The following is a 17476-nucleotide window of genomic DNA, read 5'->3' on the forward strand; positions in this document are numbered from 1 at the left end:
AAAATGCTGTCTCTTCAAATACCATTGGCAAACAATGACAATACATATTCACCCCCTACTAATGAAAATGTCAGCACATCCATGCTGAAAGGATGAGAAAAATTTCTAAAGTATTGCTTGATGGAAAAAAAATGGTTTTTTTTGGCGGGGGAGGTGGGTCAATGGCACTGATTTACTGGTTATTAAGGGCAGCGTAAGTTATTACTACAAGTATTTTTTGGACGGATTCATGAAAGGACTGCTTCAGTGAGCAGAATTCCTATGGAGGTAATAAAGTAACAATAATGAATGTGTAGGAGTATACCACAGGAAATAACGTCACTGTAGAGAAATAATTCATAGAACTTCCATGTTGTATGTGTCGTATTTTAATTGCAATAATCTGATTTTGTATGAGTGAATTTGAGTTCTTGCTCCTTAATGTATAAACTGTAAAATAACAGAACCCAGAACACATTGTAGAGAAATTAGCTACTTTTTTTTAATACAGATGTAGTACAGAATGTTTAATTACAGCAGGACAGTGCTTCCAGTTAAATAAAATTTAAAACCTTTATTTCCCCAAATATAAAATTACTAAATTAGTGTCTTAAAAGAACAATAATATGGTAAAAGCTTTAAATTACACCACCAATTAACAGAATATGATCACCTATTTTGTATTCCATTGCTTTGGCAAAAGGGATGATTTTTTTCAAAACAGTGTATAAACCTAACATAGCAAAGACTGTGTACATCTTCATATTGCACTTATTTATATACAAGAATAAACAAACTGTATATAGCATATACTTGGAATGAGCACAAATATGTCACAATTTAATTTAAAGCAGAAGGCTTGAGATCTGCTATGACTATTTAAAAATTGTTTAGAAATGTCACACATGTATGTACAGAGTCTATGGACTGTATTAACAAACAATATGTACAAGTCAGTTTACCACCACTTACATTCTAGTGTAACTTGGTGCCTGGTGTTCATTAATACAGACATTTGGTTGTACTTAATTTTTCCATCAGCTTTAAGCTCACATACTTTCAATATGCCAACAAGGTATAAAATGGAGCACAACAATTTGTCAATGGTACAAAAACTACTAGTGTCAGTTCCATTAAATTAGTGTCTCTATCTAGTCCCAAAATAGTTCTTGAACTTGGAATCAATCTATATGTGCCATACATAAAAAAACATCTGAATATTATATATCTGCAAACGTACATTCTACACCACCTTTTTGTAATGTGCCATTCATTTTAATAATACTTTCTAAGGAAAAAGAGAAATTAACTATCATAAAAGTTCCCAAGACAGACCTCTGCAAAGACATGAAAACTTCTAATATTTCCCACAAAATTAAAAGATTTATGTTCACCTTTCTATTTACTTTAGAAGTCTACCACCACTATTGTTTATTCCCGCCTGTCCCGAGATTTAGTGTGCTCAGTGTTTTAGTGTGCTAAATTTACATGGCTTGCACGTGTCCAATATTTAGCTTTAAAATCATCCTGAGTTTGCAAATAATAAAGCAAATCCATGCATATACTAAGAGAAATTACTTTCCTTACAAAACACTCATGCAACTGAAGAAGAACTGGGAATCCCATGAACGGCTGTGCTTGTTGGAGTTCCACTTATGGCGTTGAAAATGTGTAGTGAATTAGACATAACACTGGTCTTTTCTTCAACAGGAACAATCTTAAATGGAAAATAAACAGAGCTATAACTTCACCTGAAAACTGATCACGGATACACAAAATCATGTATAAAATAATTAAATAAACTCCATAAAAGAGTGGGGTATTTTCAGAATGTACAATTTATCTAGTCTATTTTTCATATGGTCTTCAATGGCATACAATTTTCTCTTTTGTGGCGGTTAACATTATTTCCAGGGATCCAATTCTAGTATTGCTTTGGGTGCTAAACCTTGCTACAACATCACATGATACACCTTCCTAATTAAATGATTACACTTTTCTTGCTGGCTGAGACTCAGACAGCTCCCCTTTCACAAGTTAACAATAGAAATAACTTCTGATGGAAGGAGGAAGAAATCATCAAATCTCAGCTTGTTTGGAAAAATGCAGACAGACAGAACAGTGGGCATTATAAAAATGAAAGTCCATTTGTAGACCATTTACTTCTCAGCCAAACACAAAAAAAGTTTACTTTTGACTGTTGTCAGAGAAAGAATTATGGACAATTTAAATGATAAATATAAAAAATGCTAATACAAAAGCTTTGTTAATCATTCAAAACCCTTGCTGTGTTTTGCCACTAGGACTGCTCTTCCACCTTTCTCCCTCTGAAACTAGATTCCCTTCTTCCCTAATGGCTGTGTTATTTCCATACCAGGAGTGTGGAACAGCATATTCCTCAGGATGGTGCCTATGGACTGACAAAAAAGGGATCTTACACAGTGAGAAATGGCCACTCTGACTCCACAATATACTTCGGATGTGGGAAAAAGATTAAAGCGACCCAAAGTCTACTCCTAACTTGAGGCGGTTTTGTGCCATGAAGCAAAAAGTGTTCATCCTGTGCTACAGTGGTAAAAAGAAATTATACAAAACTAGACAGAGACCCTGAAATCAGAAACAAAAAATATTACCATCCCATCTGATCATGTTTGCGAGCAGCACAGGAGAGAAAAAGAGAAGTCTGTTAAGATTCATTTGTATATTAAAAAACCCCTTCATATAACGTTTAAAGTTTCTTGCAATCAACTGTTTAATCTCTACACTAATTATTTAGGGCAGTTGATATTAATTTGCTTTTTCATTGCCCACAGAACAAAAATTAAATTGCTGAAATGTTCTGTGAATTTCTGAACTACAGAAATAAGGTACGGTCATATAAAACCTACTTTTTAAAGAATTCAAAATGAATTCCAGATAAAAGGTTAGCTGTGAATTATAATTTTTAATTAAAATTTAAATTTGTACACTGTAATTTTATTTCTGAATGAAGACTTTCAAATGTTGAAATATAATTTAAAACTTGTAAAGAATGACTCATTTCACTTTTATCTAACATTTAACTGAATTAGCACATTTTCTAATGTATCATATTTGTATAAGAAGAACAAACTGGCATATTATAACAGTAGTGTACATTACTGCAGCCTTACAATAGATCATGTTTGTGTCATTGCGTTTTACAATCACAGGAAGGGAAACTATGTAAGCGAATCAATTGTATCCCCATGCCTGTTCCTCAAAAATCTACTCCGAATGTCCTGCACTCACCTCAAATTAATTTTTTCCGAGTTCTGCTTAATGTCTCTATAATCCCTCCTCGCTCTCACGTTGCTAAAATGCTACTATCTTTCTAGACTTTTAACTGCAGTGTTATTTTAGATTCCTCAATCTCCTCCATCCTCTTGACCACATTCAAGTTCTCATTATGTCCTATTATTTCTTCCTATGTAATATTAACGTATAGCCTTTCCCTCCCTATTGCCATTGCTAAAGCATTTGTCCAAACCTTTGCCATTTTTCCTCTTATTATTGCAATGCTCTTCTCTATGGCCTCCTACGTCTCACAGATACCGCCGTGAGCTTATCCAAAATATGCTGCTGCTCAGTAACACCTGTCAGTAAAGCCATATGATCCCTCTTTCAACTTCTCCGCTGGATTCCTGCCTTTTACCACATCAGGTTCAAATATTATTAGTCAAACTGTCCCATTTTTGTTCACCAAGCACCATCTCATTTCTTGTAAGCCCACTTCTTACAATGATCTTTCCTATATAGTCTTCCTCATTTGCACTGTTGTCCCAAGTCTTTTCTGCCTTCAACTATAAGTTCTTTGCAGCAGGGAAAAAGTTTCACTCTACATCTGTTGAAAGGTCATATACATTTATGCCTATATGTAAATACTATTTTTATAGTTTTTGTACAATAAATGTGTTTTCTATGCCCACATTATGCTGTGTGACACTGTAAAAGTCATGTGTGTAGGAAATTTTCTTCTTTGAAAAAGTACGATAGAGAAGATGTATGCGTGCGAATAGTCTTATATAGTACTTGCTATGCTCCAAGCTCACCATAACATTTTGAACAAGACGTTAACTAAAGACAATTAAGAAATAAAAATTTGAAAGATGATACACTGATGTAACTTATAGTTCTATGCATTTAAAATCCCACTTCTCTGCAAGAACAAGAACTCAATGAATGTCATTAAATGGAATTCACTCTACAGAACAGAAAACCCTTTGTAGGGAGAGATGACATTGTGAACAAGACTGTAAGGTGTCAAACACAAAATGAAATGTGTACAAAATGATTTATGGACAGATATTTAAATTCTATAATTAGTATACCTAAGAAAATCATAGTTCACACTTGCACAAAATATTTACTGCATATAACATTGTCAGAACGAATATTATTTCAGAAGAAAATTTTATATATAGGTATTATGCATAATTATACTATGTATGCTTAGGTTTCTTAAAAGAAAAAAATCTTAGTATTTAAGTATTTTTTATTTTAAAGAAATTTTGGCTGAAGTCAACAAAAGTGTCCTCTCTCAGCATTAAAAAGTGAAGTCTTAAGCCACTTCCTCTCTATTAAATTATTACTCTGTGACAATTAACATGGGATCATTTCAATAAACCTTATGTAAGGTAAGGACCACTTACAGTAACTTTTGTACTTCGCTCCATGTAGACTACTCACCGACAGTCAATTTTAAAAAATAATTTATGAGTTTTTGTTGTATCCTTGTTGATTATTAATGGATTATTTAAAATATTAAATTATTTCATTTGCATTTGCAGTAAATATGTGTGAGCATTTACAAATATGACAAATTATTGACAAAATTAGAGAAAACCATGTTGTGACCACAGGATAGTAGGAGAGTTCTGATGCAAGAGTAGAACACTGGAAAAAACAAGACTGAATATTTCCCCTATAGGTAACGGTGCATATTATAGCTTGGTTGATTATATCCTGGATGGCGTTATATATAGTATTTAGGATTCAGTACATACTTGTTCATGCATTATTTCAGAAAGTTCTTTTGCCATTTCTCTGTAGTTAGCCTTCATTTCTTCTTGATATTCTAACTGATCTTCCTTTATAAGTCGTTCATTTATACCCAAAGCAAGACCACAAGCCTCAACAAATTGTCTGAAGTTGTATAAAAAATAGAAAAGAAAAAGACACCGTTTATGCAAAATCTAGAGGAGAAATGTCAAATGCTAATTGTTAGTTTTAGAATACCTTGTTAGTGTGGCAAGGACGTTGGTAATGTTAAAGTAAATGACTAAAACAAAACCTGCCTAAAACATCAGTCTTTAAAAAGTTATTCAGTGTACATTCAGACAGTTTACCTGAAAACTTCCTTCAGTAATTTCACTTTATTGTCTGGATACTTTTTGGTATTTGTGTCATCTAAGAAAGCTCTTGCATATGCTAATGGACCAGCATTAACCTAAAACAAGACAAAAGAATTTAAAATAAAGTTGATTTGCTATATTACCATATTGTCCCAGCTAAAGCATTTATATATATTTATACCTACACACATATATAGTGAAACAAGTTGTTTGGCTAGGTAGGTTTGTTGTTCTTAAGTGAATTTATTGTTTGTTGAAAGTACTGAATAGATAAAATAGGAAACAAAACTCCTCTGTTTATTCAACAGGAACAACACATGAATATATTTCCCCATGCTGCCACCTCAAAGTGATGCATCCTGACCTGGGGGACCTAGAGGGAAGGGTGGCAGCAAAATACAATCTCTGGTAAGACTGCCAACAAATAGGAAATTTGTCTTCCTTAGTATGCTAGGCAAATGGTGAGCTCATACTGATCTGCTTATTTATCTCCATTATTAAAAAAAACCCTAAACTATCTAAAATTGTGCACACAGCTTCCCTATGCAAAAACATGCTCATATTACTGTTACCCCATTCACTCTCCCCATTTTACCCATCTGCTGAGGCGCATCTTAAAGCCTAAAATTGTAAACTCTTTGGGGAAGGCCTGTACAGTTCAAGACCTGGCTAGCTCTTCCAGACAGTAATGCAATATAAATAAATATACAGTAACAATAAATATATTTTCTTAGAGACAGCATGCTTGACAGTCCTTTACCAATGAATGGATCCTTCACCTGCTAGAATTGAGTCAATGAGAACTGAGAGACACCAGGGGCTCTCAAAGACCAGTCACATAGCTTCACTAAAAATATGAAAAATGCTAGAGCAATAGTTAAGCTATCAGGCTCAGGTAGTTCAGATTAGGAAGTCAAGAAATAAGACCTGGGATAGGAGAGAGATTGGTGACCTCTGCTATAGCTCCACTAGGCCTGAGTACCACAATCTTCTTAGCTAATTTGGGGAGTGGTGATATTTGTTTCTTCTACTAGTTCAGATAGGAATAGTTCAGGAAAGTAGGTGGTAAGAGGGTTAGGGGCCTGTACATAAACCCATTTGGCCATCTATGAGCCATAGTCTATTCCCAAAGATCGTTGATCTGCTTCTTCAGTGCACAAGTACCTAGTTACAACAGATTGGATGTAAATAACTTTTCTGGGGATGGCCTACCTTCCGGGATATCAGTTGAACACTTCCTGATTCCGAAATTTTAACTTATCTGCCAACAGTTTGGTTCAGATGACTAGTGCCTGCCATGGTCATTGCATTGTCTATTGTCTGGTTGAACCAGCGCATGCTACTATTGCAGGTGAATTAGCAGTCCTATGAAGCTAGCCTCATCATTTCTATCCCTAGGAATTTGATGCTTTGGTGACTCTTTCACCTTGACCACGTTCCCTGCTTATTGCAGTCCTTCAGGGGTGCTTCCTATCCTAAAGTCTGTCATCTGTGTTCAGGATTTTGTCTCTGAATCCTACTGTCTTGTGGGCTTCTATTTCCACTACCAGATGAGGGCACTTCTTGTTGGGAATGGTTCTTTCTTTATTTATTTATTAGTAAATATTTGTAATAGCACATGAAGGCCCCATTGGATGGGTACTGTACAAATACAGATAAGAGATAATCCCCACCCTGGAGGCCTTACATTTTAAAAGAATACCCCATCCTTCATGGGGCAGGCTCTGTTGCTCCTAGGAGATGCAATATCTTTTTGCATTGCTTGGCATTTCTCACCCTCCCTCGAGGCTGGATGAGGAGGAGAAATGGAACTTCAGAGAGTATCAGTTATTGGGGTCTCCCAGACCACTGCGTAAGGCTGACCAAATTTGTGTGTCTAAGAAGTGAGATATCCACAGTCATAGATTTATTTCTGGGCAGAGACACGCTCAGTTGCAGTCTCACTAATGACTTGGACTGGAAGGAGGGTCTGGATTGACTTTTTGATCCAGTTTTCCTCATGATGCTCTGTTACCAGGAATCACTCTCTTTCATTCCTACTCACAACAAAGATTAAAGGAAGTTCTGCCCTCACAGAGGAAGAAAACTCTTTGGCTTGTCTGCATTATTGTTCATTACCACTTCAAGCTTTTCCCTCAAATGAGAGTCTGCCAGAGAAAATCCTGAGGCACAGAGAATTTGCTAAGAATAATTAACCTCTATCCAGAGTTGGAGCCAAAGTTGGTGTTCAGCTACAGAGTTTGTGGCTATGGCCCTCACTGCCAGCCTCATACAGTCCATGGATATGTCCATTCTGAAACAATAGCCAGGGATTATTTTCTTTAGCAATGAAACTCATTGTGGTTTTGGGGGTGAGGCTTTTGACACCATGTCCATTGTGAAAAGTAGTTGCCAGAGTAGTTCTGATGATTAATAACAAAGCTTTAAAGTCACTTCTCAAGATGGCTCAGGTATGAGGCTTTAGGAAAGAATTAAACTTCTGCAAGAATTCTCACATTCTTAAACACAGATGCATTAATCTTAAGGAGTAAGTGTTCTTGCCTAAAGAATTCTTCAAAGAAGGGTGTAGGGAGGTGGAAAAATCTGTCTTGTTTGTGGACTTTGCTTGCTCATCCTCTCTTTTTGGATGAATACTAACGGTGTCCACCACTTTCTTCAACAAGGCCTCAAACACATCTGGGAGAAAAGACTATCTCCTGCTCGTATGGCTTGAGGTTATCATGGTCTAAAGCTGACAGCTCCTCTTCTTTAGAGGATGAGCTGAAGTTCAGAAAGATCAGGATTCTTAACTTTTTCTTCTTTTCTGGCCTTTTATAAATGTTTAGGTTTCTATTTTTGGGGGGAGGGAGAAGGTGGGGGCTTTTGTTGCTTGTCTAGGGATCAAAACCTTTTTCTAGATAGTGCACCCTTTTGAGTCTGAAATGGTTGCCAGGTTGCTATTGGGGAAGTTTTTGAGAAGGGGCCCCTGTGTACTAACTACCTCTCAATTCTTGTAGGGGAAGGACCCAATGGTTCCTTGCTATGTGGACAACTCATTTCACACAAGCCAAACAGCTGTCACATGACAATTTTGTTCACTGTTATTAATTACTTTGATTAGAGTCATGTCTCATATTCAATACTTCCAATAACTCCAAGTTCTTCAACTCTTCATTCTATTTATCTTTATGATTTCATTTTGTAAAGCATAGTGAGTGCATCATGAAATGAGCTGTACTGCATATAAGTATTGTCCCTGTACAATATAATTGTTGATGGACTCATCTTTGCTGAAGCTTAAATTTTTTAAACTGTGAGGACATAGCTACTTTTCCTATGTTAGTGTGTGAAAACTACATAATCATCATTGCTCGCCATCTAGAAAAAGAGATGGTCACACTGAGCAGCTCACCAATCTTCGTTCTTTAAATCAAAATTTGTAATGTAGTTTATTTTGAGGCCCCTGATAATTTCTCCCTTTAGTTTTTGGCATATAGAATTTCTGATACCTATGTAAACAACAGAGGGGAAGGCTAGCAGTGACTGCACTGCAATCCACAGAGGTTGCCTGAAAGCACCAGCCTACTGCTACTTCCAATGGCATCTTGTGTATCTGTGTGCTCCACGCTGGTTGTAGGCATCTTTTTAACACTATTTTACAACCTATCACAATTTTGAAATTGTCACATAGTTATAAATAAAACAAAGAAATAAAAGGTTTAATAGCTAAAGGAAAACCTGTTTTAGAGATGGGCTGTCACCCTCAAAAGCGATGATGGTACAAATGAGTGGCTTTGATAGAGAATGCGTGTGTGTGTGTGTGTATATAAAACTCATGCACACAAAAGCTATATTAAAAACACCTCAGTTAGGTTGTAAAGACAAGCACTCAAAAGTCAGAAAGTGCTAGATTTATGGTTGTCGGGGCAACCTTAATTCTGTCCCTCTGTGTGTCCATTGTGTTCACTAAATGAGGCCAAGGTCCTATGTCATAGAACAGTATGCCTGGAAAGTGCTAACCAACCTATATAACTGCTTGCTACCAGCTCCCCTAATATCATCTCACACACGTATACAATTTTCTCTCGTATAAATGTTCTCTCAACCCATGTTTTTTTTTTTTTTTTTTTTAAACTTTATGTTCATTATCTGCTCCAATTTTCATTCTTTTCCCCTCCCTGTTCTGACACTTTTTGGGCTTCTTTTTTCAAAAAGCGTTGGACTGGAAATTCAAACCCAATAACGATTAAGTTTGAACAGAGCATTTGAACCCAACATGAGAGTGAGTTTGAAATTAAGCAAAATTAATTAATTCATCCCTGTTATTTGAGAAGCTAGTGTTTTATTCCTGTTCCAGCCTCTCACTCTGGAACCAAAAGGAGCTAAGTTGGTCATACAAGTCAATCACATAGCTTTGAGTCCTTTGTTTAATTGTCAAAAGCTGTTACGGTTTGTTATGAAAAATAATCTAGGACAATGAATGATACATACTTTTTATATGAAACATTCAATAATTTCACATAAAAATAGACACTTTGTAAAGACAAAAATGCTGAAAGTTCATTTATCATATTTTGTTGGGGAAAGCAATATATGAGATCTGGTGCACAGGTAGGTATGTGATCTTACCTGAACACTGACACTTCCCTGTAGCTTTAGCTGCAGTTTGATCATATCTACTTCAGTTGAAGAACAAAGCTGCCTGAGCTCTGCAACCTTCTTACTCATTTCATCAATGGCTACTTCAACTGGGTTTAGATCTGTATGGTGCTGATACATTACAGGAATGCGCTTTTTCACATAGGGGAAACAATGTATGGCTAGGGGAAAAAACAGATTAAGTAATGAATTTCTGATTATATGAAGCTATTTTAAACAGTTGGTGGAGCTTTACAAAATTCTTCAAAAAAGTTTATTATGCTAGTAATGCTTTTTATTGCTACAACCATACAGCAAACAATCTTGTTACATGATACACAAAATGCTGTCAAATTCATAAAGTAAACAAACTGAAAAACACCACAAACATTTATTCTCCAGTATCTTTCAGTATTAGCCTTCAGTATTGCTTGGCAATAGTATAAAAAAAGTTCAGAGTTTCCTTTTAAGGCATTTTAGTTAATAAATAAATACATTCCAAATAAAACTATTAAAACATTTTGGGTTGGATTTTCAGAAGTGTGATTCTGTTACTACTGAAATCAAGTGTTAGCCAACTCTGAATTTCCTTCCTTTTGTGGATTACCAAATTCCTAACATTTCTTAAATCAGCCTTTTCCAAACTTTTCAAAAGCTGTCCCCAAACCTCTTTTCACGAAAATGAAGCCAATCACCTTCCCCTCCCCCCCCCCAACCCCTTCAACTCCACCATGTGGTGCTGAATATTTACACATTCCAGGGGATGTGCCTCATACTTCAGGAAACTCTATCTTGAGAAGGCACAAATGATCAAAGTCTACAGCACAGTAACTTATGAATGACATATAAATATGCAATACTTCTTTTAAAAAGTACCGTTTGTTATAATCCCAATGGAAACAGTATGTATGACTCAGTATTTAAAATAATCAGCCCCTGACCTTGACATACAAGTGAACTAATTTATTGCAGTTCAGAAGCAATAAAGAAATCATGTGTTTAAATTGAACTTCTTTTGCAAAGGAAGTTTATAATTTTTTTTAAAATTAGTTACTTTAATTGCTTTAGAGAATTATAAAAATGTAATAATTTGGTAACTATACAATAAAATGCCACTTTCTACCAACGAATGTTTTGCAAAACAGGATTATAAATTAAACTCGCTAAACTTCTTAGTCATACTTAATTATATTTTCCTTTAAATGATAGACTTTCCTAGCGGAAACTTAATACTACTATCCATAATCTATTTCAGGTACTGCACTGGAGAATGAAATCCCCCAGGATAGAGGTATACCAATATGTGTATTATTTTTTAAAATTGTGTATTCAATAGATGTACACATTGTAGCTATGATATAAAGTTATAATATTTGCTAACTAATAACCGTCCAGGTAGTCATAGTAGTGTTGTGTAATATCTCCTTGTAATTTTCCTCTTAATTCAAAGGGGGCAGGGAGAATGTGAACTAAGTTGTATTTACACTGTGTTAGTTAATATGGTATAACACAATACATTTTCCAGTATAGACAAGTCCCAAAGTAGTTCTCCAGTTAAAACAGGGAAGACAGATGTGTGATTTCTGGCTTTACTAAGATAAAAACTGAATAGGAAAAAAGGCACAAATTTAATTAAAAAAATACTTTGGAGGTCACTTTCAAAGAGTCGGTGTAAGTTTTCCAGGTGAGAGGCCTTTAAGTCAGCCTTCCTGGTATTCTTAGCTTCGACACCAACATTTTTGGTCTACCAAATGTCAGAGTTGTCAAGGAGCCCCTTGATGTTGACCCAGAGGACTTAGCACTGGCCTTAGCCATAAGAGTGATGCTGAGGTGCCCTTTGATGTGGCCTTTCCATGCTTCTCAAGCTCTGACAAATGGCATTAACCACCTCTTCTAACAGATGGCATTTGAGGCAGCCTTCCTACTCCCTTTGAATTCAAGGTGATAGCGATGCCTGTGTATTTAATCTGCATGGTGACCCTCATCGAGGCAACATACACAGTCAGCAGTAACAGTTGTTGTAGCATTTTTTGATTGGCAAAACTTAAAGATGGTGTTTTTATTGGGATCAAGCATGGTACCAACTGGAGATGGAGACTCGGAAAAAAGAAGAATTAAGACCCAAATCCTGTGAGCTAACCATGGTGTATAATCAACATAGAAATGGAGAATGAAGGATTGTGTAAATGGGGTCAAACACCAGTAGGGTCACAATGTTGCAGAACTAAAAGAATCTAACTAAAAAGCTAAAAGCAAAAAAACCATATTGGATAGAATAAGGGTACTGACAGACGAAAGCATCCAGGATACTGGTAGATTCTCACTTGCTGCTCCTATGGGAGTTAACTAGAACAAAATAGCAGTTGGGAAAGAGTTCCCCTTTATATCTTCCAGCTTAAGATGGATTTTTTTTTTAAATCCTGAATCAGGATGAAAATCCAAAAACTTCAATTTTTTCATAGAACTGCAAGCCCACAATGATTTGTTAATCCAAAATGAAATAAGCTCCCTGGTGTTCCAAGGAGCTTCAAGTCCTGGAAGCCTGGGCAGCTGAAGATCTGAGAACCCAGGCTGCCAAGGAGGCAGGTAGGAAACCAGGCAAGTTTCTGATGGAACCTACCTGATTTCTGTCAAAAGTTTCATAAAACTTAATATGTTTCTTCAGAATGTTTTGATTTCAGAGAACTGGAATTTTCCACTGGAAAAATGTTCCATTGGAAAAATCTCCAGACTGCTCAAGTAGCAAGTCTAACCCTAGGCAATATTTTTGGATGGGAAATGAAAAGTACTTAAAAAACAACATAGGATTTTTAGGCAAGTGGACTGAAAATACCCAAACTGTAATACAACAAGGACATTTGGGTTAATGATCCTACTTTAGATCAAAGCGAGAAGTTTAATTACTATAAATGGTCAGGACCCCAGGTTTAAATATTATCTTTTGGATAAAATGTAACACTTCACACTTCTATCGTGCCTTCCATATAAAGTCCACAAAGTATTCTGTAGGTATTAGTGAATTCAGACACTTACATCTACACCCATAAGAGATAATAATGTTCATTTTAAAGATAACAATGGGAAAGTTAAGACAAACTAGTGAATGACTCACCCACGATCATACTGGAAGTTCATGCCAGAGCAAACCAACTGAACTCAATCCTATGACACAGCCAGATCATCAGCTCTTCCAGTAACATAGGTATCTGACAACATCTTGAGGCACTAATTAAGTACCAATCCAAGAAGGAAGATTGACATTCGCTGAATCTCAATCATTGATTCTTACAGCACATAGGTTTTCCATGGAGGTGTCTTATCCAAGATCACAGCCCTAACTGATATGGTGATAACTCTTAGCCCTAGTTTCCATATTCTTATTATTTATTGCATTATAAATAAGGGAGGTACACACACACACACACACACACACACACACACACACACACACACCAAAAAAAAAAAAAGATTGAGGAACCCCTTTATCCAAAACAAAAATATTAATTTGAAAGTAAAAGCTATGTGGGATCCTATTCTTAGGTGATCTTCCTCCACATTCTCTGATCAGCAGTTATCGGAGTGCAAAGGGATCACATGACAAAATGTACTGCCATAGGATCAATACTCTCTTACAGAAAAGTAAGAGGATTTCTGTGTTACATTTAATACATCATGAAGTGTATGTACAGTTTGAAAGAAAAGAAATTTGTTTGGCCTACACCTAATCTTTGGTTTATTTTGCTTTAGTAGCTACCATCAACAGTCTTGCATGAAATCCTTGAAATGAACTGGGATTCTCCTGACAAAACACAAGAGGTTATTCACTTACAGAATTCCAAACACCAAGAGCTAAATATGAAGACATAATACAAAAAAGCAGTCCTCTTTAAAAAGAGAAATCCATCATACAATACCTGTCAAAATAGTTCGTCGTTTACACTGTTCTTCCACTCCTCCTCGTCTTTTACCAGATTGAGTAAAGGGCATTTCAAACATAAAACGACGAATATTGTGAGTTCTTTCAAACTCTGTTTTTCTCTCTTGCAATTCCTTTTCTTCAAAATATGGGACTACATGTGTAACTTGTATATATGCATATTTTGAGTCCAAATCCTTGGGATTCACCTTTAGAAAAATAGAAAAATATTTAAATTGCAACTATTTAAAGTTGATTTTTTAATTTGAAATTGTATAGTTTTTATAAAGTAAATTTGGCTCTGGTTCTGCAAGTAAATCCAGGTGCGAAACCCCTGAGCTCCACTGATTTAAAAACTGAAGTACCCTCCTTTATTAACTTAAAAGTTACAGGCAGTGATAGTATAACATTAGTATATTTGTCTAGTGACACAATTTTCTACCTTTTTACAGTACTGGACTGCAGATAAAAGACACATCCACAGAGCAGTGTCAACATAGCAAATTATATTAAATTCCATTAAGACGCTACATTAACAGAAGAATTAAGCAAGCACAATTGAGCAGTCAAAAGTGAGGAAACAAATACTGGTGTCCTGTCTCTCTACGGCTGGTACAAAGATAAACCTTGAAGTCAAAAATTATTATTGTTATATTGTTACCAGTTAAAAATGTTCTTTATAGCATACCATCTCAGAGAGAAATATTATCAAAAGCAAAAAAACAAGTCAAAAGATCACGTAGAAAAATTAAACTTAAAACAAAATACCCCAGAAATGTCACCAAAACATGACAAATCAACTCGGTAAACCACTAAAAGTATTAACAACACTACAAACATTCAAACGAAGTCATTGGGTGAAATCCTGAAGTTGAAAACAATGGGAGTTTTGTCTTTGACTTTAATGGGATCAGGATTTCACTTTGTGATTAAGGCACTGGGTTGGGACTTGGGAGACACGGGTTTAAATTACTGCCTCTGCCACAGACTGCCTGTGTGACTCTGAATACACCTCTACCTTGATATAACACTACCCGATATAACACGAATTCGGATATAACGCGGTAAAGCAGCGCTCTGGGAGGGCGGGGCTGCGCACTCCAGTGGATCAAAGCAAGTTCAATATAACGCGGTTTCACCTATAACGCAGTAAGATTTTTTGGCTCCCGAGGACAGCGTTATATCGAGGTAGAGGTGTATATAATTTTATCTATTTGTGCCTCAACTTGCCATCTGTAAAGTGGCAATAATTATACTTCCATACCTCACAAGGGAATTATTATGATCAACTCATTCATGAGTATGAGGCACTCCAATACTATGATGATAGGGATCATAAACGCAAGATACTTCTGACGGTCAATTTTTGTATAGTATTGTGACTGTTTTTCCTGAAAGGAAGAGGCATGTGCAGAAAGATAATATTAAAGAAAATATAGTTCCCAACTCTTATACAGTGCTTTTTATCTACACAACTCAATGGTACTTTCCTCCTTTGTCAAGTGCTATATTTCAATTTTAGATATGGAAAACGAGGTACAGAAAAGTGAAGAGACTTGCTCAAGGTCACCTAATAGGACAATGGCAGAATTGGGACTAGAACTCAAGTTTCTTAAGGTCCCAGTCCAGTGCCCTACCCCACTCAGACACACTGTTGATTTCTTTTTTGAAGAAAAGTCTGCGGTGTTTTCATACCCCTTCCCTGGACCTTATGGGTAACTTTGCTTGCTGAGTATGAGACAAAGACAGGAAGACAGACACTTCCCTGAAAACTCTGACTAGACTGCATGATGGAGGCAAAACCTGAGAATAGTCCATAGATATAAAAAGGATAGAGTACAGCCTATTCTCCTCAAACACACCAATTTTGACCAGTTGTAAGAGAAATCTTCACTAGGTTTAAAGCATTTATATCAAAGCACATTGGAAAGGTTGCGAAGAACTCAGGGTACAGCATAGGTCTGTGAAGTTTGGTCCTAGCCTGAGTTTTTATTTCCATTCAGGTTCCAATGTGAGTGGGGGCAGCTTCACCCTCTCTGCTGCCTTGTTAGGCTGAGAAGTGTCAAATGAATCTTGTGACCTTGTCAGATAGACAGAAGCAGGACAGGCAAGAAGTGGTAATTTAGGAGGGAACTGCTGCTGGCTCTGGAGTTTGGTGGAGGGTGAAGCTTAGCTGCTGGTCAAGAGTTCTGGACTAGATGTTAAGGGGAACGAGTTGGGACCTAGAATGGCCTCTTATGCACAAGATGTCCTTTTCAACCTGAGGGTTGCTGTAGCTCTGTTCTGCCTGATCTTCTGTTATGTGTGCGCACCATCTTGGGAACCCTCAGCCATGAGGGAGAATATCTCCAACTGAGTGACAAAGCAGACAAAGGGCTAATTTGAGAGGCCAATCATATAAAAGAGATTTGTGGGCAAATTATCAATTTTTTCCCAATACTCAGCTAGGCTTACCAAAGGGAGCTCTAGCTCTACTGTACACTAGATTTTGGACACAGAGACTTCTATCTAGGTACTACTATTGCTCCATCTGTGTCTGAGAACCTGAAAACCCATCTGTGCCCCACAGTGTTTGAGAACCTGTGAAAGGGTTTCACAAAAGGGTGGTCTGTATCTCTCACTGCAACTGAATCAATTTGGACTCTACCCCAAACTGCAGAAGTGGGAAAAATCCTCTGTGAGGATAACTGAGCATGCATAGGAAAGAGAAGGATCTATGGTACACTGTGTGGGCAGCAAATAGCCAAATGACCTAAAGATAACAAGGCAGATTTAAAAGTTACTCAGTTTTGTCTTAACAGAAAAGCCTTACATTGCTATGCGTGACAAAAGCCAGGAAATTCAAAACTAAGGCATACTTTATGAGAGCCATCATGCCCCTTACCCCCTACAGCCAACACTTTATTCAGATACGCAGCATGTGTGCACACATAATTAGGATAGGATAGTGACGATTCAAACTCAGATTCTTGATTTTCTAGAGATTCATGAAATGTAATTATGAGATTTTTGGGATAAACTTGTTTTAGTTTTAAATAACATATCCTGCTTTACAAATAAACAGTTTTACTTTGCCAGAATCCTGGATCATTCTGACGTTTTCTGATCCAAATTTGTCAGAGTAGAGCTTATGTAGTCTCTGGGAAATCTCTGAAAGAGATGTGAGTTTAGGCTCTTTATATATATACTCCTTTCCATCTTCATCCTCAAAGAATCCCTGTAAGAAACAAACAATAATTAGAATCCTTAAAGAACAGCCGCCAATTGTTACAACGTACAGAGTGGTTTATGCTTTTCAAGGCAAACTTAAATGTTCAATGTCACGGTTCAAGCAAAAGTAAAAATATCTATCAAAACTATCAAAATAAAATCCAAGTTAAAAAGGTACCCTATGAGGAAAAAAAAGTGAATTAGCTACTATAGAATGAGTGCACAGGTAATGGAAGCACACAAAATTACAAACTTATGAAAGGATTGTTGTAATTATTTGATGTGCTAACATTAAAAGTTTTGGGATCAAAACTGATTTTTCATATTCTTCCAAAATGAATTGTTTTCATCCCTGTTTCACTTGCCAAAAGATGCATTTCCT

The 17476-nt window shown here is 36.4% G+C and overlaps 1 protein-coding gene across 13 annotated transcripts in view; it reads right to left on the reverse strand.

Moving 5' to 3' along the window:
- Nucleotides 1-382: 382 nt before the first annotated feature.
- DOCK9 (dedicator of cytokinesis 9) overlaps nt 383-17476 on the reverse strand; it is a 319963-nt gene continuing 302869 nt past the window's right edge. For all 13 annotated transcript variants that reach the window (XM_054012624.1, XM_054012570.1, XM_054012629.1 and 10 more), the window contains 6 exons: nt 16955-17101; nt 13883-14093; nt 9960-10150; nt 5346-5446; nt 5004-5142; nt 383-1696 (listed from right to left, as the gene is read on the reverse strand). In XM_054012624.1, coding sequence (XP_053868599.1) covers nt 1574-1696; nt 5004-5142; nt 5346-5446; nt 9960-10150; nt 13883-14093; nt 16955-17101 — 912 coding nt within the window. In that variant the 3' untranslated portion in view covers nt 383-1573. The remainder of the gene's footprint in view (nt 1697-5003; nt 5143-5345; nt 5447-9959; nt 10151-13882; nt 14094-16954; nt 17102-17476) is intronic.

This window comes from Malaclemys terrapin, chromosome 1 (assembly GCF_027887155.1).
Source record: "Malaclemys terrapin pileata isolate rMalTer1 chromosome 1, rMalTer1.hap1, whole genome shotgun sequence".
NCBI classification, from domain to species: domain Eukaryota; kingdom Metazoa; phylum Chordata; order Testudines; family Emydidae; genus Malaclemys; species Malaclemys terrapin.